We start from the raw sequence: 26,681 nt of genomic DNA, 5'->3' as shown, positions 1-26,681 counted from the left end.
CAGCATGTCCAAAGTCCCGACGAGTCCGGATCTCGGACTTTGTACTGTATATTTTTAAGCACAGTAACTGGACAAGCAGTGTTGAAAGAAAACATTGCTGATTTTATGCATTATTGTGCTAATTTAGTTTCTTTAAAGCAAAATTACATATATTTGTATTGTTTACAGAAGCACAAAATTAGCATTAGATCAGTTTTGCTCATTCTTGTTTAATTTATATAAAATTGCAGTAATAATTTCTTTTGAAACTGTAGCACTATAGAAATCAAGCTGCATTCTAATACATGCTTAAAGTGGTGTTTTAAAGCAGTTGTGTTATCTTAGTACTTCTTCTTTTCTTACAGGTCAGAAGCTCAATGAATATATACAGTATTATGAGCCATTAAATTATAATACCAAACAAGTTCATGATAATCATCTTCGTGCCAAGCGATCCATAGAATCAAATTCTTATGTTCATATAAATTTTTATGCTCATAAAAGGTATGTAATGATTAATTTTTTGGATTTAATTATGAAAAATATATAGTTAGAATCATATATTACTAACAGAATTATATTTTGAAAATTTTCAGAAATTTCAGTCTTCGTCTGAAGCGTGATACATCTGTGTTTTCAAAAAATTTAGTTGTAGATACTCCTGATGGAGAAACAAGAGATTTTGACACTTCTCATTTGTACGAGGGACACATACCTGGTTAGTATTGTGTGATTTTCTGTATATATTCATATCCAATCATTTATGAACATGTTTGTTTGGATATTCTAGTAATTTGAAATTGGTACATTGACCAATATCTATTAAATATAAACCAATAATTTTTTTTATGCAATATCTTTATGATTTCCAACTGCTTTGGACAATTTCTCAGTTACATTTACAGCAGATCAACATGTATCTGAAGTAAGTGTTCCATTTGAGTTTCAGATAATAATTTTGGAGAAGTGTAACCCATAGTAACTGTTTTTAGCATTTAAAGGTATAAGTAGTAAAACATAGGCAAAAGATTGTATTAGTTTACAATTATATGCCTGTATATAATACATCATTTCATTTAAAATAAATAATGTAAATATAAATTTCTGTTGCTGAAATAGTTATCAATATTCTTATCAGTGTTAGTGGTTGGCCATTATATAATATATATATACAGAATGGCAAAAACTCATTTAGCATGTTTTGTAAAAAAATTTTAATAGTTTATTGGAATCGTTGATTTTTCCATTTTTGAGAGTTAACAATTTCCAGATAATTGTTTTGTATGAAATGAATTTTAATTTGTGTAATTCATCAATGAATGTAGATAGATGAAATAATCCCCTAAAAAGAAATTTATTTTACAGAGTTCACTATTTCTGCAAGCAAATCTCTTGTTTTCATTATAAAATATATATACAGTCAAAAGTCGTTAATTCGGATACCCATAATCCGGACCTCAAAGCTACAAACTTTCTGCGAATGCGTCGCGTTGACCCGTGCGCATAAAACCTTTATGTTGGAAAATATAGCTTATTTTAAACCTTTTACTGCATCATCTCCCCTCCTTGAAATGTTTATTTAGTTTAGTTCTTATTTTAATGTAATGTAGTAGTTACTTCTACTTCTTTTTCTTGCTGCCACTGTTTGCATTGAGAACGGACTGTTTCAACCTAATTAAGATGCAAAAACGAAACGTGATGTTAAGTCATCTGAAAAGCCGATTCGTGCTGATAGCTGATTGGTTGCCATGAGATGACGTCATTCATACTTCTGCTATAAGTATCTCGCGTCGCTCTGGCTTAACCCTTCTAGTTCCTGCTTTCCTGGCACTTGAGTGAGCGGTTTCCAGCCCCTTCAGAAGGATGCATGTAGTCCGGTGATTAAAGTGCCTTGGTTCCGGTTTGCGGGATGGCTGTTCCTGAATAAGTTCCTTGGTGCCTGTCCGCGGGATGATTGTGTCGGAATGAGTTCCTTGGTTCACATCCATAAGATGATTGTTCCAGAATAAAGTTCCTTGGTTCCAGAGGCTACCATATGAGTAACTGCTGTGGGCGGCATCCATGTTCTTCAATAAAGGCGGCATTTAAAACACGTGAGCGGCGATTCCTCGTGCAAACGGAGTTAGGCCAGTTTTAAGTGTTTTCAAGAACTTGATTTAAATTTCAGGTGTTTTTCTCGACCATTGATTATGGACTTATTGAATGTGTAGCCAGCTTCATTTTTAGGCCGCATAATTACTGTTTAGGACATTTTGTTTGTATTGAATGCCAGTGTTTTGGAGACCAGGTAAAAATATTATTTGATGAATGATGGTTATATTATATTTTTCCTAAGACTCTGATATTGTTGAAATTTATTTTCTGTGTTTTTATTCTTTATTATATTGTTAATAAATTGGTTAAGTTCAAAATCTTTTATTGTCTTCAATGTCTGCACAACACATCTCAGGGAGCTTTTATTGCTACTACTGCTAAATGTGTAATTTCTTTAAACTTTAAACTTTGCTTTAGCATCATTTTGGTTATGGGCCACCAGCCCCTGAGTTATTTTTAGTGCAGACTTTTGAAGTTTAAAGTTAATTTAGGACTTAAGAGATTGGGTGGCGGTTTTTGTTAAAATTCAAATATGCCTACTGTTAGTGTCATGCATAATATTGCTAAACTTGATGCATGTAATTATTTTACATGGTCCAAAGATATGAGGTTTGTCTTGAATGAAAAAAATGCATGGCTTTTGGTTAAAGGTATTGAAAAATGTCCTGATTTAAATGATGTTAAGGGTATTACAAATAATTTATATGAATGTAAGCCCTGAATATAGAAACTTGATATGTAAAATTGATGATCCGGTAGTAGCATGGAATACGCTTGCCAAATACTTTCAGCCAGATTATCGGTCAAGACATATGTCCCTGTTTTCAGAGTTCTTAAATTGTAAAATTAAGCCAAATGAAAGTATTAGTTTCTTTTCTTCTAGATTAAAACGCGTAACTGAACAGTTGGCTGATATTAATCAGGCTGTAAGAGACGTATATATATGTTTCCAGTTTCTTAGGTTCCTTCCAGATAAATTTGATCAAGTAGTTCAGAGTGTTTTGAGGTGGCCAGATGAGAAGTTTATTTTTAAAAATGTTGAACTTGAAATACTAGCAGAGGAAATGCGTCTTAACTTAAGAGAGATAGATAGGGAAAATTCCAATAAGACTATAGAAGTTCAAAGTACTCACTGTGAACCCAAATTTAAGCAGATTAACGGGCTCAAGTGTTATAAATGTGGCCGTCCAGGTCATATTCAAAAATACTGTAGAATGAGAGGTAATTTTTCCAGATCACCCTCACCTGCTTCTTCTGTTTCCTCAGCTGTACCTAGTAGTAATAAAACATCTTCTAAGTGTAAAAATAAACCCAAGTTGAGTAAAGGTAAAAATAATTCCCATGCACAGTTCCATTTTATAGCTCAAGCTAATGTTAACAGTTTGGAAGAAAATGATGATAGTTGGATTTTTGATACGGCTGCATCTCATCATTTTTGTAAAAATCGTGAATTGTTTGATACTTTTTCTCCTGGGAAAAATGAGAATATGCTAGTAGCTATTGATGGGGTAACTTTTCCAATTCATGGGAAGGGTACTGTTAAAATGAAATTTGGGGATACGGTTATTTTGCTTAAAGATGTATTATACTCACCTGAACTGAGACGAAATTTAATATCTGGACCCAGAGTAGATATCAATGGAGCAAGATTTTATGGTAAAAATGGGCAAATTAAAGTTACTGATGATGAAAATTCAACTTTGTACAAGGCTAAGTTGATAGGAAGTAACTATCATGTATTCCCGAAAATAGTCAAAAAGGGGGGCAAATCTGTAAAATTTGAGGCATCCACAGTTCAGCATAACGATAGTGAATTATGGCATGGTCGGTTTGGTCATATAAATTATGGTGCTATTGTCAGGACTAGTAAGAGACATTCAGTTCGAGGTCTTCCTGTGTTAAAGCACTCACCTAATTTGTTTTGTGAACATTGCCAAATCAATAAGCAAAGACGAATCTCCTATAGACCGTTAGAAGGTATTCAAGTAAAGAGGCCGCTTGAAAGGGTTTTTTCTGATGTATGGGGATCTATTAACATTCCAGGTAGGAATGGTGAACATTATTTCGTTTCCTTTATTGACAAATATTCTCGTTATGTGGTAGTGTACCCCATTGTGGAGAAAAGTCGGGTGTTTGAAGTATTTGAAAGGCATATAGCACGTGCGGAAAGATCTTTGAACCTTAGATTGAAATACTTTAGGACTGACAATTGGCGAGAATATGATAATGATCAATTCAGGTCATATTGTAATAAAAATAGTGTAAAACACGAATTTACAGATGTATATACTCCAGAACAGAATGGAGTTTGTGAGAGATTTAATCAGACAGCTCTCAACAATGTACGTGCAATCTTACATGATAGTGGAATGAGTTCCGAATTTTGGTCAGATGCAGTAATGTATTTTGCATATTCATTTAATAGAATTTGTCATAAGGGCCAAGATAAAACCCCATTCAAATTATACACTAAGCGGAAACCATCAGTACGTCATCTTAAGGCATTTGGAACGATTGCCTATGTGGGAATTCCAAAGGCTAAAAGAAATTCTAAGCTTGATCCAAAGGCAACGAAGGGCCGATTGATTGGGTACAGTGTACAAACAAAAGGGTACAAAATTTGGTTGGAAAATGAGCGAAAGGTAGTAGAAACCCTAAATGCTACTTTTAAAGAGTCAATTGGAATGCAGAAAAGTGGCAGTGGAGCTGTACTGGGCACCCTTCCTGATTTGGAATCTGAAGAAAGGGTAGAGTTCCAATCCACTGATACTCCAGTTGGCTATTTTCCTGAAATAGAGGAAAGAACCAATACCAATGTACCTTCTTCTACAATTGACACTGATACTCAATCTACATTGAGACAAGTAACTTGGCTTCGTAAACCTGTTCCAAGGCCAGACGGCATTCGTACGGATGTGTATTATTTTGAGAGGGGGTTTAATCAAAGACTACGATCACCAAATGATGTAGAAAGGTATTGCACCGAACATAATATTCAGTATGATCCTACCTTGTTTGATTTCAAGGGAAGCAATACTTATAGTGGTGAAATCGATCCAACTGGTACTCCTTCAACGTCATATACCCGAGATAGCTGACTAGATGTTTCAATTCCAAACACTTATAACCAGGCAATGAAATCCACAGAAAAGCTTAAATGGATAGAGGCAATGGAAGAGGAAATGGCCAACATGCGAAAGCATAAGGTATGGCATCTTGTTCCACTTCCTAAAGACAAGACTCCACTAGGCTGCAGGTGGATTTTCAACATTAAACGTGACGAATTTGGAAACATTGTTCGTTTTAAAGCTCGTTTAGTGGCTCAGAGTTATCGGCAAATTAAATACGATACCTATGATGAAACCTACTCGCCTGTAGTCAACTTTTCAGTAATAAGGCTCTTTTTCTCCCTTTTAGTTGCACAGCTTGGATGGGCAAATATACAATGCGACGTAAAAAGTGCCTATCTCTACGCTCCTTTATCAGAGGAAATTTATATGTCCCAACCTCAGGGTTTTGTAGAGCGAGATAAAGAAACTTTCGTGTGTCGTTTAGATAGAGCCTTGTATGGTTTGCATCAGAGTGGGCGATTATGGTACTACGAGTTGGATAGAACACTATGTTACTACGAGTTGGATAGAACACTATGTAACCTAGGGTTTATCAAGTTTGAGTGGTGTAATTGTGTCTATCGTTTTAAAGATTTTGTCATTCTGTTGGTTTATGTTGATGATATAGTAGTGTTTGGGAAAAGTGAAGTTCAGGCCAAAAGGATATTAAGTCCTGAGTTCACATTTTGATTTAAAAATTTTGGGTAAAACAAGAAAGCTTCTGGGTGTGGAATTTGAATATGAGAAAAATAGTGTTTTAATTCATCAGCAATTATATATAGAAGACATAGTTGATCGTTTTAAGTCTTTTAAAATACAAATCACTTCCCTTCCAATAGTTAAAGGTGTGAAATACTCAAAGTCTCAAAGCCCCAGTACACAAAAAGAAACGACTGAAATGATGAATTATCCTTATAGAAATGTTTTGGGATGTCTCTCGTTTCTTTGCAATCGTACTCGTCCGGATATAGCTTATGCTGTTAATATATTTTCTCAGTTCCAAAGCAATCCTGGTAAGTTTCACTGGGAAGGATTACTTAAACTTTTAGGGTACAATTTTATAAAAGTAAGCTTGAACTTTCGATTATGTCAAATAGAATTTCCGATATATATTTACTAATATGTAAAGGATCTACAAATTGAAAGTATGTTTCGAAATCCGAAATCTGTTTATCAATTTCACGTTGCTCTGGGGGGGCGCGCAATGAATTGGAACCCCGCGGCGCACTATGAATTGGAAGTTGATCTGTCAGCACTATCCTTATCTTCAGGGCAGATGTTTTTATTTTATTTGGCTTATAATTCCTTACTAAATGTAGTATTTCATCTCGATGTACTCCGTCTTTGATATGATTTAAATCAAGTTCCTTGTCATTATAATTCGCTTCCGATAGTGAAGAAAGTCACACAGAGGTTATTGAAAACGAAAAAATTTCGATTGACAAATTAGTCGGTATTCTCGACACAGCAATTATAGGAATTGAACAGCGGAACTTTGTAACTAAACAAGAAATTATGTCTGTTTAATAGAATTAAAGAGAAAGTATTATCACATGAAACGAAGCAACTTAAACAACTTACATTGGAAGAAATGTTTAATAAAGTAAACAAATAAATATTAAGGTTTTTCTTTTTGTAAATTTTGATACCCTTTAGATCATTACGGTTTCATATTTTTAATTTTGTAATTTCTGCATGCCATCTTACCATATTTAAACTGATGATAATCTGGAATCGCCGAAGTCCCGACGAGTCCGGATTAACGACTTTCGACTGTAATTTGTGTGTAGAGAATGAAACAATAAAAAACAGGCTGTCTGTTGTATTCCCTTTCTCATCTTAAAAGGACAGTTATCAGAAATGATTGCAGTCTGGATGTAATAAGATATTTTAACCTTTTTAAATCCAGAATTTCCACATGCGTAAAATATAAGCTGATTATCTTTCTTTTAGGAAAATATGTCATTTAGAAATGACATAAAAAATTTTCACTATTGAAAGAAGTCAGATAAGAACTAAAGTATTCAGCCTAAAGGAAGATAGGAAACAGAAACATCCAGTATTTACGAAACTGATTAAATCTGTTTTAATTTGTATTAACAATCCTTTGTTGAAAATTCATTTTATTATTTTAGTGACTTTATGACAGAATGTAGAATATCTTTGAACATTGATAGAACCTTGAACATTGATCTCAACCTTTTGACTAACGAGTACCATCTAAACTAAAACTGAAAAACTTTAGTACCACCACTACATTTTAGAATGATTATTTTTTAATTTCTCAATAGGAATAGTAAAAAAAAAAAAGTATTTTGCACGTTTTGGCCATTTGTATCAAATATGCACACATAAGTAAAAAAAGTATTAGATTAAAAATTGGTAACCATTTTAATAATCAAAATTCAAGTTATAAGGATTTTACTTCTAAAATTTTATGTGAAATTTGGACCTATTTAAGAGAGAACAATTTCTTTGTCTCATCGTATTTTACTTTGTTTACAAAGTATTTCTCCTGCCTTCTTAGCATACCTTCGCAGTGTAATGATCAGCACACTCGGCGCATATTCAAGAGGTCTGAGGTTCGAGTCCTGGCAAGGTTATTGTATATTTTTCATCTCCTGCTTCCAAATAACCTAATGTCCTGGCGAAAGCACTGCACATTTTTCATGTCTCTCCTGCTTCAAAAAATAACCGGTAAAAGTATATTTACAGGTACCCCTTGGCGAAAATGTGCCTTTTTTTTTGGATGGATACCGAGTTTGTGCAATTCTTTGATATGTTGTTTTGGTTTGTGTAGCGGGGATTCTTGAGCCAAAAATCGACAAAAGAAAAATAACAAGAATACACAAAGGCAAAATAACAAGAATTACACAAACTCTGTATCCATTTACACATCGACCTATTTTCACTTAAAAAAAATCCCAGAATAGCACAAATTTGCATTGCGCACTCCCTTAACTTTATCGATGCACACGCCGACCTATTTTCATTTGAAATAAACTCGAAGAATAGCACAAACTTAAAAAGTCAAAGGTGGACACAATTCTACAGTAGAGGCAAACAAAAAATACATAATCTCAATAAACTACATTTTAAACCAAACAATAAAATAACATAAAAAAGGAAAAACCTGTTATGCATTTAAGCACTACATAAAGCAAATATCCACTTATTTAGAAATTATTATTTACCTTATTTAGAAAATTCTTCAGCTTCAGTCTGTGGTATAGAAAATTCCTTAACAGCATCTGAAAATGTCCTAAAGTTATCTGAACTCAAATTCATATATCGGCTTCACCACATAAATTCACAAAATAAGTGTAAAAAATATCCTAATAAGCGCTGTTATAATCCGACGCTCGACCATACACATTTCCCTTCTACAAACAGGACACTTACAATGGCTACTAAGTACACCTTGATTTACACACCACTCAATTAGCGCTCTTTTCCCCTTTCATTCCAAATCGTACAGAAATTTCAAATTAATTTTACTACATTCAGCCATTCTACCGTCTAAACAACAAAACAAGCAAAGTACTTTCTAATCAACACACACCACAAAGCCCTTACAAAACATTCCATGATTCAAAATTTCCTGGAATAATGCAACCGATTACGTCATAATAGGATTTCTATAACATTCAACTACTCAGGTTACCATAAATGAATCAATAACTTGGTGATAAATGAAACAACAACGTCCCGATAATATAAGGGGTACCCTTCAGTTCTACTCTAACCAAATAACTTAATGACTCGACAGTGGGGCCCGAACTAAAAGGTGGTGGATGATGATTTTTCACACCCAATATTTACTAACCCCTAGTCGCCCTCTGAAAGGGAGTATGTAAGGTATTTTTCCCCTTCTTTATGCGTGCCCTAGTAGTATAACGGTAGCACACTTGTCATGTATTCGAGAGGTCCAGGTTCGAGTCTCTGCGAGGACATGGCTCATTTTTCATGTTTCGTGCTTCAAAATAACCTAATGACTCTTCAAGATACTATTATCTTTTTATGGGAACTTATTTTTATTTCCTATTAAATATAACCTTCATTTCTGTGACTGCTTTTAAAAACATTGTTTATGACAAATTTTGTTATGTCTATGACTAAAAGAATATTTGTGAAAATAAGAATGGATTTTTTTTTTCCAAGTGTACGAGTTGCTATTGACCTTGAACAAAGTGCAGATCACATAAATTTACGAGTGTTGAAAAAAAAACTTGAACAGAATGTTGGGGTATTTAATTTTAAATTTAATATTTAAAAATACTTTGTTTCTTTGCGTAGCACCTAGTTCTTTCTCACGTACCACCGGTTGAGAGTCGCTAGCCTAGATGTTTTGTATACTGTAAAGGCCCTTATTTTCGCGAGGCTTTAATTTTTAGGATTTTTGCCAGCCCGTTGTAATCGCGAAAATTTAAGCCTCGCGAAATAGTTTTTTTTTTTTTTTTCCCCTGCCTCAAATAATAATAATAATAAATCAGAAATTTTCCACTTACCCAAAATTTAATGATTTATTGCATAGTTACAAGCTTTTTCTCAACAACTTTCTTTCTTATAACTATTTTTTGAATAGTATACAATTACATTTCTTGAATATAAAACAATAAAACTAAAAGAAGGCAGCTCATTCACTTAGAATACTATTTATACCAGCTTCTTTGAAGCCATTCAAAATTATCTCATGTTTGGCTTCAATACTGTTAAATACGCGCACAAGCCAAGAAGCGTGAATCGGTTTTAGTCGTGATATTCACAAGTCCACAGATTCTTTTTCCTCTAGAAATGAAGCTCATTAGAATATCACTCAATAAACTCATTCTTGAGCAAACGCTTGAACTCGCCATTTACGGTTAAGTCCAAAGGTTGGAGCTCTGCTGTGCAGGAAGTGGGCACAAAAACTGGAATAATTTTCCTCTTCTCTAGTTCAGTCAGAAAAAGAGGATCTTGGTCTGCCTTAAAAACGTCGAACGATGCTACACCAGGTTGTTCTGGAATTAGCACGAGAAGCTCTCTGTATTTGTCATAATAAGGTACAAGAATATTCTCGATGTATAGAATCATTGTGCCAGTATTACTCCATTGCGAATCAGTGTGCCACATGTCCCAGTCCGCGGGAAATGCAAACTTTGGATGACAATTTGTTGTTTTTCCAGCGAACAACAATTGGGGTGGAAGTAGGTTTCCAGCAAGGGAACATGCTAACAAAACAGTCATCTCTCTTTTATCTTCCATGCTGATTTCAGACACTTGTTTTGAACCACGTTCTTCCAATGTGTAATTAGATGTAGGCACAAACTTTGCATTTGTCTGATTAAAGTTAATGAACATCTCAGGGGGAACAACATTTTTGCCGATCACTGTACGAACACGCTGAACAAATTCGTCGCGAATAGCTGGGAAGTCTGGGGGCAGTTTTCGTGCGACCTTGGTTTACTTTCTGTGAACAAAGTTCATTTTTTCCAGCTGGCTTCTGGCCCATCATGGGCTCAAATCCAAAGCGTTTAGTAGAGATGGATCATGTGATTTCACAATTCCTCTTGCAGCTGCAATAACAATAGTGCGGTTCACTATTCCACCAGCAATCCGCAATTTATGTATATATGTTTGAACGCTTGCATCGAAATCACAAAGTTATAAGGGGTCAACTGCGATTACCGTGCGGTAAAGTTGTTACATCCGCTTTAGCTTGTTTATATGTTTGAATGTACTGTTTCTTTATGCTGCGAATGGTTGATTCACTTACCGGCCTTCACAGTTCAGAGGTGAAATGTTTCACTGCTGCAGAATTTCCGTTCATAGTAGCGTATCGGCCCATTTTGGACCTCAGTACTTCGTCATATACTGCATACTGCCCACGTTTCACCCACATTTTGCTTTCAAAGCAGTAGAAATCTCAGTATTAGGGGATATTATTTCTTTTGATTCAACAAATGACTTAGCATTTCTTGCATCTGGAAGCCCTACCGGCGCTGGATCTCCTATAGGAATTTTCTCTCCCTTGTCCATCAACTTGTACAAGTATTTCCACATTTTTTTTTTATGCCACTAATAACGTTCTCTTCTCAATTTTCTATCTCGCACTCACCGCTTCTATATCTTGTCTCATCAGAATATTTGGCGATCTTAGAATAACTTGGCGGCGTATTCTTCCGTAGCAGCAACTCCTGCTAGCAGCTCTTGTTCTCCTGCTAGCAGCAACTTGTTCAAGCAGGTGTTGGGCATGGATGATCCGATTCTGAGACAAGTGAAGGGGGTGGGGTGATTACACTTTCGGTGCAAAAGGGCGCACGTTGAGCTAAGGTCAAAGTTGATAAGCACCGTAGGTTGTTTTAAGAGCGATGTGAGAGGGGGGGGGGACAAACTTTTCGGAGAAAAGGAAGTTTCTTAAAATGCTTTATGCAAAATATGTACTTTTGGAATTTTTCAACTTTCTCAACTTTACTTAGGTACTTTTGAAAATTTTTCAACTTTTGGTTCTGTTCATATAAAATTCTCGAAATTTTCAGCTCGTGAAATCATTGATATATTCATTTTCGTGAAAATTAGGCTTGCGAAAATAAGGGCCTTTACAGTATTGAAATATTTATTTTCATTGCACAAAATTACAAGTGAAGGTTTTGGGTCAGGGACCCTTCTGAAGACCTTATTGGTAAAGATTTTAGGAATAATATAGTGAATAACTAGACAGCTTACCAAATCCTAAAAATTTTAATAAGAATATTTTAAAGCTCAAGTTTCCATTTACATCATAGCTCATTGCTTTTAAAATAAAATTCATCTGGATATAATGAATGCTGTGCAGGTATTGTAATCATACTACAGCAACTGTACCGTGGCTATGGCGGTAGTACCTTGACTGTCATGGAGGGCATTTTCAAGGTATAATATCGAAGAAGGTAAATCTGTTTTGTGCACCCAATATTCTGACTTACTAAACCATGTTCATCTCTTTTTATTGCTGTATATAATACTTATCTTTAAGATTTGTCTCTTCAGTTCTCCATCCTGTACTGTAAAAAGGCTGCTTTATGATAATAAAGCTCTATAGGGATGATAAAAGTATACAGTAACCCTAATACTGTGACATTGATAGCTATAGAATTTCCAAATGAGTATTTTAAAATTTCATTCCACCCTTCAATGGTATCTCTTTCAATGATTTGTGCAACTGAGCATAGATTAAATGACATTCAGTTGTAACTTGTAGTAAAATTCTTACTTTTAAAGCATTTATTGTTACTGTTTAGTATGTCATTTCATAGATCTCTATGAAAATCTCAAAAAGCATCTCAACATCTGAATGTCTTAATTTGAGAATTCCAAATAGCTAAGCTTTTAGTTTTGAATGGTGATCTGATATTTCATTTTAAACAATTAAGATATTTCCATGTGAAAACATTGTAATTCACTTGCATGGTTTAGTGTGGTAAAAAACAACTTTCAGATTTAAGAAATCGTAATTTGTTAAATGAACAGAAGTAGTTTCTTTTTTAATTTCATTTTTTATAAGAATTTTTCTAATAAAAAATTCAGAAAATAAAGAACAATAATTTTTTATTATTAGGACACAAATTTTGAGATTCTTGAACATATTAGTGTAGTGTTTTGATGGCAGAAGGGAAGTTTGTTGTAATTATCATTGTTATTGAAAAGTGTGCTGTAGTAAAATAATGAAAATTAAGTTAATTTTGAAATTTGTTTTAAAATGTTTCATCTAATTAAAAAAAGGACTTCCTCCCTAGAATAATTGTTATGCCAATTAATATTTTGTTTCAATTTCTAGGCGAACACGAATCTCTTGTATATGGTTCTATACGAAATGGCATTTTTGAGGGCAAAGTTCATACCAAGAACCAGACATTTTATGTAGAACGTACTCATAAATATGGACTGAAAGATCAACCATATCATTCTGTCATATATTCTGAAAATGATGTTCATGATCCGTATGCTGCCAAACGAGATAGTCATGTAAGCGGATGTGGTGCTACCGATAAAATATTGCAGTGGATGCAAGAAATTAGTACATCTGCAGTACCTGATAAAAGCTCATCCAAAGAAGACAAACAGCAGTATGAAGATAAATTGTCACAGGTAAGCTATAAATAATTTTAATGCAAAATGTTTAATTACTTCCTGTTTATCCACATCCTAATCCAATAGATGCGAACTTGTTGACAACTGTCGAGAGAAGCATTTATTTGGGTATCTTTATGACTATTTTGATGATGCATCCAGTACCTTCTATCTTTTTACATCCATAATAAAATAAATAAAACACTTAACCCTTTTGGAGGAACCCTTCAGTAATTTATTTGCATTGTTGCTCTTACCATGTACATAATAATGTGTTTTTTACTACAAAAAATAAAATAAAATAAATTTGGCATTGCAAACTCTCCACGATCACTGTTCACCTAAGAATAGTTGAAATTTCAGCATATATTCCTATAAAATTAGCAAAAATGTCAACTTTATGTTTAGTCATAGGTTTAGTCAAGAATTCTATAGATTTCAAAGGCAAACAGGTACAGTTCCCTCTTCATCAGGAGCAAAGAAATCTGTAATGAAGGGAAAAGCACTTTCGTATTTGTTCCCTACAGAAGTAAGGCGAATGCGAAAGTAGTGCCATCTGTTGGCAGAAGCAGCAACTAAAATTGGAATGTTAAATTAATAGGATTTTAAAAGCATTATCAAGGATAGGATTGGACTTAAAGGCATTAACTAAACAAGGAAAACTTAAAGGCATTAATTAAACAAGGAAAATCTTTGTGAAAGTGAAAAGCTTCAAGAAAATCCAATTCACCAATGGAAGAAGCTTTTGGGATGATTTTGCAGGTTCAAAATCAAAGCTGTGATTGTATTTCCAACTATGATTTACTATCGAAGACTTGTTAACCTTTTGACTGCTAAATGCTGTAAGTTTAAGCACTTCTCATGAGCGGTTTGCAGCCACAGAATGACTGTCCAAATAAACAAGATAAGCAACAAACGAGATAACTAGGTTTGTGTGAGTGTTGGACATATATGATAGAAATAATTTTTGAACATACCCACAAGACAGCAGAAAACAGCCAGTCTTCGCTAAGTGCAAATGAGTGTCTATAATTTACACCTATGTCTTGCACCATATTCTTATTGTCTGTAGGCCATACCAGTGTTTTTTGCTGTATGTATATATTCACCCATACCAGTCAGGTTAATTTTACCTTTTTTGGACATAAGATTTGTGTTCTCGGATGCGAAAATTTAATGCTCTTTTAGTTTGGCCTATATGTCTTGAATCACATTGACAAGATATTTTATGAATTCCCCAAGAATTAAAGATCAGAAATGAAATCTTTTAAAATCAAACCATAAATTTTTATTGATAGGTGAGAAAATGACTTGAAAATTGAGCTTCTGGAGAATCTGTGCAATTTTGTAACTGTTAGAAGGATAAAATGGAAGTACGACATAATGACTCCAAAGATGAAAAGACAATTTCTGAGATAATTTGACCTTAAAATAGTGCGTGTAAATGTCAGCATGTTCAGGACTTGGAGGATTACTTATAGCTAATCCTAAAAGTGATTTTGTGATAATATTCATTTTAATAAACAAAGTGGGTTTGTCTGAAAGTGACTTTAGCAAGAAAAAGTAAATCTTCAATTTCGGTATGTATGAAATGGAATTCTCAAAGCCTAGTTTCAAGATATTTTAGTGCTCCTTCAGCTGGAACATTGGTAAACATTGATTTGACATCAAAGAAACCATAATGAAACACAGGGGAGAAATGTCTGTTAAGTTTATTGATGATTTTAAAATAATTTTTTACAGTGTGAATACTGTTGAGTAAAGGAGAATTTGCTACTTTGGTAGACGGTTGCAAAAATTTTTGGCGATTTGTTTTGGTGCGGTTTTTAAAATTGTCAGCCATCTTGAAAAACACTGTTTTTACGTGTTTTGCGCATAGTAAAGTATTCGAAACTTTAAAAAAATAAATATCGTTAAAAATAATAGATTAATTTTTTTTTTTTTTGAAAACGTTTTTTAAGATAGCAGGCAAATGTAAATATATACATTTACTACGAGTATAAAATACTGAAGTAAGATAAAATTGAGCTTAAAAAATTCAGTGGTTAAGCTAAGGATTACCTGACTTTTTGGAGTCAGTTTCAGAAAATCCACGATGACAAAAGTATCGCTGATGAAGATAAAATGCAGTACCTGTTGCAGGCCATGGAACCCAAATTGAAGGCAGAACACCTAGTTCTTAGCTTCCCGGCAATGGCAGCTAATTATCCTAAAGCCATCGAACAACTAAGTGAGCGCTTTGGACGCAAAGATTTACTTGTGCAAATCTATGTGAGAGACTTGTTAAGCCTAGTGATGAAAAATGCTGTAACCACAAGAGCAAAAACTGATCTACCCTCCCTGTATGATGAACTTGAAGGAAAATTGCGAGCGTTGGAAAGTTTGGGGACAAACCAAGAAAAATATGGGGATTTTTTTACCCCCTTAGTGGAAAGTTGGTTACCAGAAGTACTGATGGCATGGGAAAGAAGCCGAAATCACGACTTCATTGAAACTAAAGGGACTCGATCCTTGCAACATTTAATGAATTTCTTAAAACAGGAAGTTAAGAAGTTAAAAAAAAATGACTTTAGCTGAAAAACAACAATTGTTATTGAAAAAAGGTGCTTGTTTCTCTTGTCTGAAAAGAGCGAGTCCTATAGTAAATTTTGTCCTTTGAAAGGTAAGTTAAGTTGTTCTAATTCAGAAGTCAAACAACAAAAATCAGCGTTATATTTACAAAATTTTCACAGGACTAGTTTCGATGGTTTTACCGAACCACCATCTTCAGCTGCAAAACCGCAAAATCATTTTGCGGTTTTCGAACCACCATCTTCAGCTGCAAAACGGTTCACGGTTTTGCAGCTGAAGATGGTGGTTCGGTAAAACCATCGAAACTAGTCCTGTGAAAATTTTGTAAATATAACGCTGATTTTTGTTGTTTGACTTCTGAATTAGTATTTATTCGGCGTGTTATTGTGTCTTAATTAAGTTGTTCTATTTGCAAAAGTTGTAATCATTTTGATGTAATGTGTAATCAAAAGCTAAAAATTAATGATCAGATACGTGTTTCCAAAGAGAGTTCTCTTTCTAACTGTGGCAGAAGTGAAACTGTATTTTTGCAAACGCTGTGTGTTCAAATTTGGTGTCAAGGTCGTGAGAAAATTATTCGCTGCATAATTAATAGCCGAAGCCTAAGTAGCTACATTAGCAAAAGTATGATGAGTCATCTTAAAACATCTCCACTGAGAGAGGAGAGATACGTGCACTGTTTGGGGGGGGGACGAAATGCAACCTAAACAACATGAAGTGTTTTCGGTCGAGATCAGCAGTTTAAAGGGAACGTTTGCATGTAGTTTTAAAGCACTTTCTGAAAAAAGGATTTGCAGTTTTATTCCTAAGGTTAAGGATAAAGAGATTTTGAATGAATTAAAAGAAAAAGAAATCGAATTTTCTGATCCATTGCGAAAGGGAACTGAAATTAACCTTTTAATTGGAGCAGATGTTATAGGAAAATAATTGACGGGAAATTCTATTGAATTACTGTCGAGGGTAATGGCTGTCGAAACGAAACTTGGGTATTTGAAAAACGAAATTCGGGTGAAAAGGATATTTTTAAAGCATTTTCAATGCATGTCAGGAGAGTTCCTTTGAATGAGTTATGGGAACTCGGAAAAATAGGAATATGCGCTCCAATCGAAGCTGCTAGCATGAAAGAGTTTTAATTTATCTGAATTTGATAATAAAATAAAAATTCTTCCAGACAGAAGATATGAAGTAGAACTTCATGGAAATGTGATATGACCCATTTTACCGATAATAAAGAATTTTCCTGGAAAAGGTATCAAAAGATGATCTATAAACTCAGATGTAGTAAATTTTTCGATGATTATCAAAATGTGTTCAAGGAATGGGAAAGGTTGAATATTATTGAACGCATACCAGAAAACGAACTGAATAATGAATGTCATTATTTGCCGCATAGGCCTGTAATCAAATTAGGAAGTGAAACCTCGAAAATTCGTCCTGTTTTTGACGCTTCTGCATCTGAGAAAGGGAAATTCTCTTTGAATGAATGTTTGTGTAAAGGAATGAATCTTATTGAATTAATACCTGATATCATAGATCGTTTTCGGATGTATCCGATAGGTACGGTCAAAAGTCGTTAATTCGGACACCCATAATCCGGAATGATCTATAATCCGGACCTCAAAGCTTCAAACTTCCTGTGCATGTGTCGCATTGACGCATGCGCGTAACGCCTTTACCGCTGAGAATATGCTTGTGCACTTGCACAAAATACGTTTACGAGTGCGCGTTTAATGTATAACAGACGGTATAAGCTAGGCTAAAATTATTTAATTATCTATTGCAGTTAATGTTGAAGATTGCGTTGTTCCTTAATCTTCGAATTGGATACGGCTTATTATTTTTTGCAGACTGTTAGAGCAATATTATAAAAGTAAGCTTGAACTTTCGATTATGTCAAATAGAATTTCTGATATATATTTATTAATATGTAAATGATCTACAAAGCGAAAGTATGTTTCGAAGTTTATTAAAAAAAAAGTGGAATTGCTACAAAAAATGGATAATGGCATATCCTTTGTTTATCTAAACTTTAACGTTTGTTTATCTAAACTTTATCTTTAACGCCGCGCAGTGAATTGGAAGTTGATCTCTCAGCACTATCCTTATCTTCAGGGCAGATGTTTTTATTTTATTTGGCTTATAATTCCTTATTAAATGTAGTATTTCATCTCGATGTACTCCATCTTTGATATGCTTTAAATAAAATTCCTCGTCATTATAATTCGCTTCCGATAGCGAAGAAAGTGACGGAGGTTATTGAAAACGAAAAAATTTCTATTGACAAATTAGTCTGTATTCTCCACACAGCAATTATAGGACTTGAACAGCGGAACTTTGTAACTGAACAAGAAATTATGTCTGTTTAAAGAATTAAAGAGAATGTATTATCACATAAAAAACGAAGCAACTTAAACAACTTACATTGAAAGAAATGTTTAATAAAGTAAACAAATAAATATTAAGCATTTTCTTTTTGTAAGTTTTGATACCCTTTAGATCATAATTGTTTTTTATTTCATAAATTACGGTTTCATATTTTTAATTTTATAATTTCTGCATGCCATCTTACCAGATTTAAACTGATGATCTATAATCCGGAATCGCCGAAGTCCCGACGAGTCCGGATTAACGACTTTTGACTGTATTAGTGCCGATATTGAAAAGGCTTTCTTAATGTTATCCGTCGCATCTAAAGATAGAGATTTTTTCAGATTTTTTTTCCCATGCAATGAAGGGCAATTAATTTATAGGCATTGCAGAATTGTGTTTGGAGTTTCTTCCAGCCCCTACTTGTTGAACACATCTATAATGCACCTATTAGAAAACTGTCCACGTCAGTATAGTGAAGTTGCTTAAAATTTGAAATCATCATTTTATGTGGATAATTGTTTATCTAGCGTTTTTAGTATTGATGAACAGTTTACGTTTATTGAACATTTCAAATTAATCATGTCAAATGGATGTTTTAACTTGCACGGTTTTGAAAGCAACGTGGCTGGTTCAAATGTTGACAATCATTCAGCAGATACTTCCGTTTTGGGGGTAATTTGGAATTTAGATAATGATATGTTAAGGTGCAGATACATTGACCTGTGATACGAAAATCACAAAGAGGACAATTTTGGCAATTGTGCAGACAATTTTTGATCCTATTGGTTTACTAACGCCAACTACATTGCTTCTAAAACTGCTGTTGCAAAACTTGTGGAAAGTGAAAATTGCATGGGATGATGAATTGTCTCCAAATGATGTAAATACATTTTTGAACTGGTTTAAAGAACTTAATGTTTCGAAAGATGTTACTTTGCCTCGATACTTGTTTATTAATGACATGTCTGAACTACATGTATTTGTGGATGCTTGCAAGGGGGCATATGCAGCGTGCGTCTTTATCCGATCAGTATTTAATTCTGAAGAAAAAGTAAATCTGGTACGGGCGAAGTCTAGAGTATTGCCTTTGAGACCTTTAAGCATTCCTTGCTTAGAATTAATGGCTTGTTGTATAGGTTCTAGACTTGCAAATTCTATTATCAAGGCTCTCAGTTTGCCCGACTTAAAAGTTACCCTCTGGTCTGATTCCACCACTGCCCTTTGGTGGATAACAGAGCAAGGAAATTGGTCCGTTTTCGTCGAAAATAGGATTAAAGAGTTGACGCGACGTCATTCATGGAGACATGTCTAAGGGAAACTGAATATTGCCGACTTGTTATCGTGCGGATGTTTTGCGAAGCAAATGCTTCGTTCTAGATGGTGGGAAGGTCCCTTGTGGTTGCGAGAAGGCCCTGAAAACTGGCCCAGTGGTGAGATTGTTTGTTTGCATGAAGGAGTAGAATTGGATAGGAAAAAGATAAAAATAGTGTATATTGATCTATCAACAGACGCACCCCCTACACATCGAATCAGTGTATCCAATTATGATAAAATGATTAGAATATTTGCATGGATATTTAGATTTGCAAATAATTGCAAAGATGGTTCTGAAAAGAATAGAAACATTGAACTTTCACAGTATGAAATTGAAAATTCTGAGAAAATTTTAATTCTTTTGGTTCAAAATTATTATCTGACTGATAAGAAATCTTATAATTTTTTTGAAACGCTCATTGATGATGATGGTATTCTGAGAGTTAAAACGAGAATACTAAATAGGGATGACCATGAATCTTTTCTGTATCCAATATTGCTACCAGAAAAATGTGATTTCACTAAGTTGTTAATCAGAAATGTACATAATAACTGTCATGCTGGTCTTCAGATGATGCCATGTATATTATGAGAAAGATTTTGGATAATCAGAGCTAGAAAGGCCATTAAAAATGTCCTCTTTAACTGTATCGTTTGTAAAAGATTTAAAACTAAGGCTATGTTAAGCGAACCGACACCTCTGCCACCAGACCGAGTTACGCCATTTGAAATCATAGGGATTGATTTGGCTGGACCCCTGTTTTTAAAAAGTGAGGAAAGATGTGGATCGCGCTGTTCACGTGCGATGTGTACCGTGCCATTCACCTTGAACTCGTAAATTCTCTTTCTACTGATGCTTTTCTCCTGGCGCTTCGACGATTTGTTTCTAGGCATGGACACCTTGGAAAAATTTTCAGGGTTGCATCTAATGATTTATCAAAACTAAATTGGCTAATTAAAGTATTAAAGGAAACGAGAACTGAAAAGATACTCTGGAAATTTATTCCACCTACTGCAGCTTGGTGGGGCAGCTGGTATGAGAGGTGTGTTTGTACAATAAAAGAATTGCTAAAACGTACTTTAGGTAAATCAGTGTTATCATATGAAGAACTTTATACTATTATTTGTGATTGTGAAACTATAATTAATTGTAGACCCTTACGTATGTTTCTGAAGATCCGCAGGAATTTGTCCCTCTGATATCCGCCATGTTTCTTATCGAGAAGAGAAATTCCAATGTGGAAGATCTTGATGAATTAAATTCGTCAAGTCTTAATAAGAGATTAAAATATAGAACTAAAAATTCTCTTTCTACTGATGCTTTTCTCCTGGCGCTTCGACGATTTGTTTCTAGGCGCGGACGCCTTGGAAAACTTTCAGGGTTGCATCTAATGATTTATCAAAACTAAATTGGGCCAAAGTATTAATGGAAACGAGAACTGAAATGATACTCTGGAAATTTATTCCACCTATTGCAGCTTGGTGGGGCGGCTGGTGGGAGAGGTGTGTTCGTACAGTAAAAGAATTGCTGAAATGTACTTTAGGTAAATCAGTGTTATCATATGAAGAACTTTATACTATTATTTGTGATTGTGAAACTATAATTAATTGTAGACCCTTACATATGTTTCTGAAGATCCGCAGGAATTTGTCCCTCTGACATCCACCATGTTTCTTATTGAGAAGAGAAATTCCAATGTGGAAGATCTTGATGAATTAAATTCGTCAAGTCTTAATAAGAGATTAAAATATAGAACTAAATTGTTAAATGATCTGAGACAACGATTTAGAAAAGAGTACCTTAGTCAAGTGGTTCAAAAGCATAATGAAAAACGATCTCAGGAACCTGTAGTTGGAGAAATAGTACTGATGGGGGATGATAACAAAAAACGTTTATTTTGGCCCTTAGCCCGAATTACAGAATGATCCCTGGACATGATGGAAACATTCGCATGGTTAAACTTAAGACCCGGCGTGGAACAGTTATACGACCAATACAACACATCTTTCCTCTGGAGATACAGGCCAATGACAGAAACATAATTCCTGATAAGAAACTGGGTGCAGAGGAATCTAATTCTAGTGCTGGATGTACGTTAAAAGGGGGAATTGCACCTGATAAAGTGGTAATGCAACAATACTTCTCCTATGGACGACATGTAAAAGCTCCAAAAAGACTTGATCTTTTAAATAAAGTTTGTAATGAGCTTGAGTCTCAAGGGGGGGGATGTTGTGAAATGAACTGAAGTAATAACTAACATGAGGCGCTGCTGTTCGTGACGTCAGACTGCGTGCTGGGTGTTTCGAATGTTTTGCTTGTAGACAGAACGAAAGCTGATCTCTGAAGAGTAAGACTGTTTTGATGAAAATAAAGAATGGCTTATTAAGAATTTTTTTGTCTTTATTCCTAATGCACCCAGCCTCGGGTAGAGGCAGCCCTCAAATGAATGAACTGTTTTTGAATATATTTGATTTATATATTTTCTGTGTTCTTCGCAACAATAAGTAAATAAGAATGCTTCGTACACTAGAGCTAAAATGACAGCAATTAGTTTATTGCCAGTAAAAAAGGAGGAATGTCTAATACTTTTTTTACCATTACAGCGGTTATTTCTTCTACCGTGACCACAATACCATATACGGCCGTCCTCAGAATCGGCTCTTCTAACAATCTTCATCTGTGATCCGCATTTCATTGAAGAAGCAATTAGTGAGGTTTCCTCCAAAAATTTGAAATAAATTTCTTCTGACCCTTGTAGCAATTTATAAATAAATCTGTGATTAGGAAAGCCAGGTTGGCCAAAATAAGGTCTCAAAAGACAATTTTTTTATTCCGATACCAATAATTCTTGGTACTTAACAATAACAACATTAATCTTTGAAAAGGATATATCCGTTTCCTATGAAATCTAAGGAGTTCGAAGAGATGAATAATAAAATTTTAAAATGGCTCGGTAATGCGTAAATATTCAGTAACCAATTGGGGAGCTGATTACAGCTCGTTAATGCACAAATATTCTGTAACCAATCAAGAAGCTGATTATATCATGCCCAGAATTAAAATTATTTAAATAATCATGCATAATAAAATCATTTAAAAAAAGCAAAATTAAATTGTATTTTAATATTTAACAGCTATAAATAATGTTTAAAACATAAGATTAAACTTATAGATATTAAAACCTTTACTTTTAAAGCCAGGTGACGTCATTGATTACATCATACACAACATAAATTATACAAAATATCATAAAAAATAAAATTTTTATTTCAAATGAAAATGCAAAATTAAATTGATTTTTAATATTTAGAAGCCATAATATTTAAAACATGGAATTTATGGATAATAAAATGCATTATTTTCTAAATAAAAGGACAACAAAGTATCGGTTACCATAAATAACTTGTCCAGCAATGAGTTTACCATAAGTCGTATCGCTCGCCAAAAAAAAAAAAAAAAAAAAAAAAAAAATCGCCAAAATCCGTCTACCAAAGTAGCACCAAGGAGGAAGTACAGAAACTAAATATTTGGCCAAAGAATATGATGCCAGTTGTAAGTTGGAAATTATACGAGGGTTGGAACTTTAATAGTTTTATAAAATTTCTATAAATATAGCATTATTTCAGTATGATAAATCTTTGCTCATTGTGGATTTCTGTGAGTACCAAGCGTATTTTTCTTGTTGACATAGAATCAGTCCAGACTTCAGTGCATTTTGAAAAGTTTTACGCAGTTTCGGTTGTTTTAACAGGTCAAAGATAATGGAAACCTTGCATCAAAGATTTTTTGTCTATTTTGAATACTTCAACCATATTTAAGATGGTGAAAAATCAGAATTCTAACAGGACTTATCGTTAATTTGTAGCTTTTTGCCATATTCACTTTAGATATGGAGCTGTTAATATACTTTGCCAACAAGTCATGATTTTCAAACACAGGCGATAATTCTTGTCATGCATTTTCATTTGAAATGAAAAATTATGGTAAGAAACATCGCCTACTAAAATATCTGAACTAAACTTTCGAGTATCCGAATTATTATGCAAGTTAATAATTAACTCTTTTTGAATAAATTATTTTATTATAAGGAGTATTTGGAATATAATCACTTTAAAATAAGGTTTAAAATAGAGAAGAAATAAAATATAAGAAAAGAATTTCGAGTCTGTGTTTCAGTATTTAGTACAAGATTTGTGAAAATTGTATTTCAGACATACAAGTGTCCGCGAACGTGAGCCACTGTATGTTAATACGAGGGTTGGAACTTTAATAGTGGCAACTATTTATTTACAAGGAATACAAAAGTGATTCATGTCACCATGTTTTACAGCCCTTCAATATAGTCGCCAGCATTGTGTACAACCCGTTTCCAACGATGTGGAAGTTGCAGAATACCTGTAGCAGCGCCTGTTTTGTTGATAGTTTGAATGGACCGGTCTACTGCCACAAGAATCTCAGGAACAGTTTGGAAGCAAGTGCCACGAAGTGGTTCCTTCATCTTAGGAATTAAGTCATAGTCACAAGGGCTTAAGATCTGGGGAGTATGCTGGATGGTAAAGCACTTCCCAGGCCCATCGCTTGAACAAATCAATCACAGCTTGCGCTGCATGTGGTCAAGCATTGTCATGCAAAATGAGAGGAGCGTTCTGCAGAAAGTGTCGCCGTTTTTTTCTCAAAGCTGATCGGAGATAGTGCTCCAAAAATGAGCAGTAATACTGCGCAGTGACGGTCTGCTGTGGGGGAACGGTATGCGTTAGGATGACACCATCACAGTCATACACGAGAATCACCATAACTTTCACATTGTTGGGGTTCTGACGAAATTTCGAACGTTGTGGTGACCTGTGATGCCGCCATTCGTTTGATTGGTGTTTCAGTTCTGGCTGGTATAATCGGGCCCAAGTCTCATCCAGCGTAATGATACTGCGTAAAAAAGCATCTCCTTCGCGCTCATAGCGCTCCAGGTGGGTTCAGGCAGCATCATATCGTACCCATTTCAGCATTTCCATCAATTGATGTGGAACCCAACGTGAAGCAATTTTTCTCATGGACAGGCATTCCTTCAGAATGTGCAGCACAGTCGTATGCGCTAATCCTGTCTGTCCGGCCAGCTGACGAATCGTTTGGCGACGATCACTGAACATTAGTGCGGCAACAGCTTGCACGTCTGCATCGCTGACACTCGGATGACCTAGCCACATCATTTCTGCCACGTTTTGGAGTCCTTCATTGAATGCTTTCACCCATCTTGCTACGGTTCTGTAAGGCAATGCAGATTCCCCGCAAGCCTCTTGAAGCCCTTGATGACACTGTCGTGCTGTACGACCTCTGGCACATTCAGTTTTTATCCAGCATCGTTGTTCTTGTTTTGAAAACATCCTGACAACACTTACTTTAGACCGCGAGCTAATACAAGGATCCATTCTTCATGTCACTCCGCATGTGCGTGACGTAGGCAGGACGAGTCTTTTTGCTGAGAGGTAAGGTAGGTATGTAGTTCACTTGTGGTATACGCGATATTCTTTGGTTTTGTTGCATAGCGTTTTTTCAGCTGTGTTGCCACTATTAAAGTTCCAACCCTTGTAGAATGAAAAGGAATTTCAATTTTGTGGCGTTTGGGGAGACCATAAAACCTAGCACAGTTAACAGGCAGTAGGTGAAATAAGTAATTTTCTAAACTGAGTTTGGAGTATATGAGAAGATTTAACAGCTGTTTTAATTTTCATGTGATCAGAAGTTGAATGATGTTTAGGAATTGATTAGTTTGGGCCTTCCAGCCATCCAGTTAACATTTGAAACTGAATCTGAGAATACCCTTCTCTTCCTTTATATTGTTATAATCCTTAATTAATCTGATTTCAGCGCTACTGCTTACCATATAGTCTCGTATTCTTTTGCAACATAAACTAATGAGCTGTAGAAAACTGCAGAGGAATTATCCTCAGGCAACAGACAAAATCGGAAGAAGTGTGCAAATGATCATTTATTTACTCAGAAAGAGTTTCACAGACAATCCCACTTGGGTTTACGTAAGCCGACATTTCTGGCCAAACTTCTTAACTTAAACAGTGTTGAACGTAAAATAAAATATAATTAAACTGGCTTAACCTCTCGCAGGATAATTTAATCATGCAAGAAGGCTCTGACTTGTAGAAGCTGGCTAATGGCTAGAAGCACTCAGTGGTACAGAATCAAATCACTGTTAAGTCAGAGTAACAACTTCACCTTCAAGCAGGCATAACACACATTCTAAAATCAACTTCCAAAACCTTCAATTAATCCTCTGAGTGGCATGACCGGCTTTATCTGGTCATGATTTTTTTCATTTGATACATATTAGCTTATAACTTAAGATAGTTTGCTTTCTTACTTACTTTAATAATGTAAATGCAATCTTAATAAATATATGTTTATGAAAATAGAGGCTAAAAGAAGTAAATATATGAATTTAACTAATAAATGCTGCATAAATACAGGTGTTCATGACAGATCCAAAAAACCCATGCAGCTCAGAGCACTTCTTTATCCCTTAATTTGACTAACCACACCCTAACTTATTAGCATTCTGGCTAAAAAGCGTTGGTCAAAAGGAAAGTTGTATTAACTAAAAATGAACTGTTAGTCAAAATAAATAAAGAAATCATCACAACCATAAATCCTTTTCTGTTTGTTTCCCACTCCATACGAAGTCATACGACCTGGCTAAGCAAAAAATGGCTTTTGTTTAGTATTATGTATTTTATGCTCTCAATGAATGTTCCTTAGAACCTTTGCTTGCTAATGACCTCAATTGCTTGAATCACCATGGTCATTGCTAAAGCTTTTAAAAAATGTTCATCTTCCCATCAAAGAAGACATTTTGCTGTTAGAAGTAACATTAATAACCGTGTGTTGTTTCCTTTTCATCCTTCTGACAGTTATAAAATTGCATAAATTCTCCAGAAGTTCAATTTTCAAAAGTGATTTTCTCGCTTATCGATAAAATCTGTGGTTTGATTTTTAAAGATTACATTTCTGACCTTTAATTCCTGGGGTATAGCATATCTTGTTAATGTGATTCAAGGTACATGGGCCAAGATATATTCAAGATACATGACTTTAAATTTATGAATCTTATCCTTAGTAATTTTGTTAACTTAATTTTTGCTGACAGA

The 26,681-nt window shown here is 34.6% G+C and overlaps 1 protein-coding gene across 1 annotated transcript in view; it reads left to right on the top strand.

Annotated features, from left to right (window-relative positions):
* kuz (zinc-dependent metalloprotease kuz) overlaps window positions 1-26,681 on the top strand; it is a 116,021-nt gene that overhangs the window by 20,268 nt on the left and 69,072 nt on the right. Inside the window, exons 2-4 of the mRNA XM_085820992.1 lie at window positions 345-483; window positions 576-697; window positions 12,979-13,289. Of these exons, the coding sequence (XP_085677118.1) occupies window positions 345-483; window positions 576-697; window positions 12,979-13,289 (572 nt within the window). The remainder of the gene's footprint in view (window positions 1-344; window positions 484-575; window positions 698-12,978; window positions 13,290-26,681) is intronic.

Source organism: Stegodyphus dumicola, chromosome 1, assembly GCF_044657685.1.
Source record: "Stegodyphus dumicola isolate Sdum_Otavi_A_Nest chromosome 1, ASM4465768v1".
Classification (NCBI taxonomy): domain Eukaryota; kingdom Metazoa; phylum Arthropoda; class Arachnida; order Araneae; family Eresidae; genus Stegodyphus; species Stegodyphus dumicola.
The sequence above is the reverse complement of the archived record's forward strand: the minus strand, read 5'-3'. Positions and strand labels throughout refer to the sequence as shown.